Source organism: Belonocnema kinseyi, chromosome 4, assembly GCF_010883055.1.
Source record: "Belonocnema kinseyi isolate 2016_QV_RU_SX_M_011 chromosome 4, B_treatae_v1, whole genome shotgun sequence".
In the NCBI taxonomy this organism is placed as follows: domain Eukaryota; kingdom Metazoa; phylum Arthropoda; class Insecta; order Hymenoptera; family Cynipidae; genus Belonocnema; species Belonocnema kinseyi.
Genome location: NC_046660.1, coordinates 43867524 through 43873970, shown reverse-complemented (window position 1 = coordinate 43873970; position 6447 = coordinate 43867524). Strand labels below are relative to the sequence as shown.

Here is a 6447-nt window from a genome sequence, read left to right as displayed (position 1 = left end):
TTAACTACTGTTGGGTAGGCGAACATATTCCCAGAATTTAGAGACAATCGAAAAACATGACTTTTTGAGTTGGGGCAGTTGAGGAATAATGCCCCATACATTTACTGGTTCCAAACATTCTTCTTTGCAGTGAGCAAATAATATTATTATTTTATTTAATTTATCATTTGTATAATTTATCACAATTATAATGATAAAAGTGAGTTGCAGGGAAATAAATAACGAAATAACTATAAAAAAATGTTTTGCGTTTGAATAATTTAAGTCACTATTAATATTATTATTGTGTCATAATTATGTGTTTGATAAAATAAATCCTTCAAAAAAAAAACATTGTTCATGCATTTACACCAATGAAGCATTTATTTGGATCAACAAGATATTGTGTTAAAATAAATATCTATTTGTTTCGTTGAGGAAAATATTTTATTTGATTACTAGAATTGAATTGTTCATAACAAATAAGCATTTATTCCAACGAAGAAATTAGTTTTTTAAATAAAAATTTTATTAATTTGGCGTATTTTTTTCAATTGAATTTTTCCTGAGATTAAAGAAATATGTTGTTAAATTAAATATCCATGTTTTTGATTTAAAGAAACATTTCTTTGGAATTTATAGTGAGTGTTAAATATGGCTTTCTGCATTAAAATTTCGATGTTAAGATTGTGTCGTGGTCATCGTTGTGGACTTCACCCTCGACGGACAGGAGTTCGATTCCTCCTGGAGGTGGATTTTTCATCCAATTTTTTTGTTTCAGGTTCATCCAGATTTTTAATGATCTGATTTGTGTAAATTAAATATGTATAATAGTAACAATGTTAATTATAATTTGAGGTGAAAGAATCCAGTTGTTAATGTAAGTATTTTTTTCTTTGAAATCTTAAATTAATCCTATTGAAATTTCTTTGACTGAAATAAATAATTTTTGCCATCAAAGTGCTTATATTTATTTGCCTCAAATAAATATTTCTTTGAAAACCAACGGGAGTTTCAACACCGGAACCTAAGTCGTATACGACGCTGGAAACGACGTCGTATCCGGTCCGAAATTCCGATCTTGGTCCAGCGTCGTTTCCGGCGTCGTTTCCGACCTCGTTTCCGACCTCGTTTCCGACCTCATTTACGGTGTAGATTCCGATCCCGTTTCCTGCGTAGTTTTCGGCGTCGTTACCGATTTTGTATCCTACGTCGGATTTTTTGATAGAAATACGAGTACCTAATGTTTGCTAATAATTTCATGTACAAAGTTTAAAAAGATTAACTATAAAGTATAAGTTTCTACATTACAAAAATTTTGATTTATTTTTATAAATATATTTTGTTGTAAAAATCTACAAGATATTATGAAAAATGACAGGACTTTACTTTTTTTGATTTCGGTGTTGGAAGTCATAAAATAACTTTTAATTTTAAGTAAATTATTTTAGAAAATTACAAATATTTTTAAAAAAACAAAGTTTTCACAAAAGCTGAAATTTAGGAAACGTTTACTGAAAATTGTGTTATAAACACTGGTAGTTTACTGTAGAAATGTGCAACCCTGGTGAAAATACTTGCACAAACGATTTAAAAAATCTCAAACCATTTTATAGGAATCTACATATAAATACTATCAATTGCAAGCAGGATTACAGAAAATTACAAGTTTTTTATATAATTCTGACGAATTTTGTACTTGTTTTGTATTCCATTGTATATTGTTATATTTTATTGTAGTTTTAATTTTCTACGATAATTTATACAAAAATTAATCTACAAGAATTTACATCTATAAAAATCTGGAGGAATTTCCAGGTTTTAAAGCCCAAAAGTTGTTCTTTTTCTACCTAAGATGAGAAATGTGCGGAATATTGCATATAGATAATTTTAAATTAAGATGTGTATATGATCGCTATTAAAAAAAAGTTTTTATGATTAAACTTTAGAGGAAAGGAAGAATATTAAAAGACATCAATGAAAAATCGTTATTAAAAAATTAAGAAACCTTCAGTTAGAAGTTTTTTAAAAATATAAAGCAATCGCTTGGATAATATTTATGACATTTAAAATTATGCCTTCAATTTTCTTATTATTGTCATCCTAGGTCGCAAAAGAAAAATTTTTTGACTTCAAATAAAAGTTGAACATTTGACAAAGAATTGATCATGGTCATTATACTTGAAAATGTGGAACCCACAAAACTGAAACTTTGTTCATTTCAAGGAATCAAAACTTAACTACACATTAAAGCACTCAAAGAGAAATACTTTGGAATTTTAAACTTTTAAAACTGAAGCCTAATTTTTTTAATTCAAACGCTCAAAATGTACGCATATAAGAAAAAAGCTTTTAACTACATTCTATCCATTAATTAAATTAATTAAAAGCCGTTAAACAGAAAAATGGTAAATTTTTAACTTTAATTTGATTAACAAGAGCGAAAAAAACTTCTTAATTTGATTTTAAAAACCAAATGAGAAAATACATTCGAGATTTAATGGAGATGTATATTTCTTGATAAAAAATTTTTTGAAAGAGTGAATATTTGCCAGATACAGAGTGCAAAACATCTGCAAAATTATAAGCGCAATCCGAGACAAACAACAAAATTGATTTGGCAATACTACAGTATTATTTTTATACAAAATATTTATTTTCTTTATATTTTGTAACTATTAAGCACAACAAATGAATGTAATTGAATGCAAAGATTTAAATTCGTACGTTTGATCATAGTTTGTCGAGATAAAAACCCACTTCCGGTTTGAATTTGTATATATCCTTTCACCACAATGTTGAACATTGCAAAGACATAATTTTGAATAAAGTATATAGTGTCCAGTCGATTGCTATATACTTAAAAAAAAAACAAAAAAAACTTTAAACGTGAGGTTTTTTGTTACCAGAGATTTTGTTATGGGTTTTACAGAAAAGCTTATATATGTTGAGAACGGCCCCATTGGGCACAAAATTTGGCAACGTCCTAACGTCATCGTTACATCTTTACGACAACTTTGAGACGTCCTATGTCCATGTCTTTAAGGTATCTTTACGATATCGTAAATGAGTCGTGTGATCTGACGATGTCTTTACGACATCGCAAAGACGCCGAAACGACATGGACATAGGATGTCGTAAGGTTGTCGTAAAGATGTCGTAAAGTTGTCATAAAGATGTCGTAACGATGTCGTAAAGGCGTCGCTAAATTCTGTGCCCACTGGGGCTCTATAAGATTTACAGAAGTTTCCTTATTATAACGAGAGAATTACAGTGAATTCAAAATAAATGAGACCATTTTTTCGCTTACGTTTCTTTAAATTTGGCAGATTATTTTTTTCATTAAAAAAATATGTCTCTCCGCGTGCGTTATAATCTAACACCGCAATTTAAAATTTTTCAACATTAAAAAAATAAAAAAGAATACATTCTCAGGATATTTACAGATGAACTATATTCATTAAGGTAGAATTAATTTTGACTATTTGAATTTGATTCGAATTTTCGATAATGTTCCATTAACCGTGTTTTACTAAACAATTAAGTTGCTTTATTCTTAAATAACAATCAAAGCGGTATTTTTGCAATAAATAAAAAATAACGCAACTTTACACTTTAGAGGTTTTCCATATTTTTCAAGATAAATACTTTATAAAAAGAAAGAAGAAAAAATCTGGAATTTACAGGGTACTGTTGAATTATATTGTATTGTTGTTAAATTTATATTTGAATAACTATTAAAAAACTTTCTTTGGTTCAAGATTGAACTACTTTCTTGAAAGTCAAATTACATTTCTAAAAATTCATTACTTTGGTTGCTGATTCATGATTTTAGTTTAAAAATGTTTATTTTTGTTCAAAATTTAATTCTTTTGTTTATATCTTTGTATATATATTTGGAAATATTTGTTAACTGAAAATCTAAATCTTTCTTGTTTATTTCAACATTTATTTACTTCATTTAAAAGTTCAACTATTCGTTTGACAATTTCTCTGTTTATGTCAAAACTTGTCTTCTGTGGTAGAAAGTGGATCTTCATGGGTTCAAAACCCATGCATTTTGTTGAAATATAATCGTTTTTGGTAGAAAATTAATCTTCTTGGTTTAAAATTAATTTCTTTCTCTTAAAAATTAGTTTTTTTATCCAAAATTAACTTTTAAACTGAAAATTTAACTATTTCTTGATTCGTTCAACATGAATCTTTTTTACTTGAAAATTCGACTGTTTGTCAGAAAGTTTCAGTATTTTGTTAAAACTTTTTCTTTTCAGGTAGAATATTAATTCTATGTTGGTTAAAAATTCGATTGCAACTGAAAATATTTGATCGAAAATTGTGTGTATTTCGTTAGAAATTATTCTTTTTCCATAGAAAATTTATATTTTCGGTTTAAATTTCATTTTTTTAACTGAAAATAATTTTTTATCTAAAAATTTATTATTCCATTGTTCATCGAAACTTTTTTGATACACATTTACACTTTTTGAATGAATGTTTATCTCTTTGATTAAAAATTGTACTATTTCGTTGAAACTTTATTTTATTTGATTTGAAACTTGTTTCTCCCACATAAAATTAAACTATTCTACCTTTTTTAACATTTATCTTTTTCAGTTAAAAATTCATTTATTTTGTTAAAAATTTGACCTCTTTGGTTAGAAAACTCATCTTCTGTGTTAAAAATTTAAATATATGTTTTGTTGAAAATCATTTTTTTTTCGATTGAATATTCATCATTTCAATAAAAAATTTCATGTAAAAATATTTCTAGTTTTTAACACATTTTGTAAAAAAAATGCCAACAGGCATGTCATAAAAAATGTTATAATTAAAAAATAATTAACTTTTCAGATCCTCGAGTAGAAAATTGGTTCCTGGTGGGAAGTTTGTGGCCAATTTCGTTAATTTTATTCAGTTACTTATACTTTGTCTTTCAATGTGGCCCACGCTATATGGAGAACAGGCCAGCATACAAATTCAAGAATTTTATCAGAGTATACAACATTTTTCAAGTAATTGCAAATGCATACATAGTAAACGAAATTTGGGAAGTTTATCCTGATCTCACTGTCTTGCAATGTATACCAATCGATTATTCTACAACTCCAGGTGCTTTAAGAGTGCGTAAATTCGAAAATTGTCTCCGAACGTATGTTTTGACAAATATTAAATGTTCAAATATTAAATCAAATAATTCAAATTTACAGATAGTGAAAGCATGTTATTACTCAACAATGTTGAAAGTAGTTGACCTCATCGAAACAGGACTGTTTGTTCTAAGAAAAAAGAACAACCAAATTTCATTTTTACACGTCTATCATCATATAACTACAGTATTGGTTGGTGTGGTATTTGTGAGATATGTGTCTGGAGGAATGGCAGTTCTCTTTCCTGCCCTAAATGGTGCAGTCCATGTAATTATGTACAGCTACTACTTTTTGAGCAGCATAGAAGGAATCAAAGACGTGGTTCTCCCCTTAAAACGCTACGTTACTATCATACAAATGGTAAAGAAAATTTTAAAATTTTCAATTTTACAGACTTCACAAACGAAAATTATCTCAAGACAGGCGAAATAGGAAAATTTTCCACATAAATTGGGGAGCAAATATTTTTGAGTAAAATTAGTATAGGTATCGTATTATATTCAAGATGAAACGCTTAGAATTTATGAAATTTCAATTGGAAATTATTTTCATTTTTAACAAAATGATTTTCAAAACAATTTTTTTTTATTTCATATCAAAAGTTGTTAAATTCAGCCGAAAAGACGAATTCTTAACAAATTAGTTCATAGATCATAGTCGAAGTTTCGTCCGAAAAAGATTTATTACCAAAAACTGTGAATTTTCAGAGAAAAATATAATAGCTTGGGTTTAAACTAGAACAAAGTTTCAATTTTAGATGCAAAAGAGTTCTATTTAATTAAAAAGACAAATTTTTAAGAAACTTGTTCAATTTCCAACCAAGTACATGAATTCTCAACAACCAACAATTTTTTTAACCAAAGAAGATGAATTCTGAAAAAAATATAATACCTGCATTTAAAAAAAAAAATGAATTTTCAATCAAACAGAGTTGCATTAAACAAAAAACCCTAATTTTTAATAAAATATTTCAACATTCAACCAAGTAGACGAATTGTCAACAAAAAATATTTTAAGTTTAAACTAAAAACAGTCAAAATCTACATAAAAAAACGAATTTTCAACAAAATAGTTTAATTCTCAACAAAAAGAGAATTATTTTTAATCAAGTAGTTGAATTTTCAATAAAAAAAGATTTTCCACGAAAAAAGATAAATTCGAGAAAAAAAAAAAATATATATATTATGGTTGATATTTCAAGACAAAAAGAAAGAATTTAACTATGTATAAAAACAGATGCAATAGAAAAGACGTATTTCAAATAAATAAAGATGAATTCGCAACAAAAAATATAATATTGAACATTTCAAGAAAAAACTAT

General features: G+C 26.9%; 1 protein-coding gene across 1 annotated transcript in view; it reads left to right on the top strand.

The window, feature by feature from the left end:
• The window catches only part of LOC117171249 (elongation of very long chain fatty acids protein 4-like), a 14224-nt gene that overhangs the window by 4938 nt on the left and 2839 nt on the right, over positions 1 to 6447 (top strand). Inside the window, exons 2-3 of the mRNA XM_033358364.1 lie at positions 4831 to 5099; positions 5187 to 5486. Coding sequence (XP_033214255.1) covers positions 4831 to 5099; positions 5187 to 5486 — 569 coding nt within the window. The remainder of the gene's footprint in view (positions 1 to 4830; positions 5100 to 5186; positions 5487 to 6447) is intronic.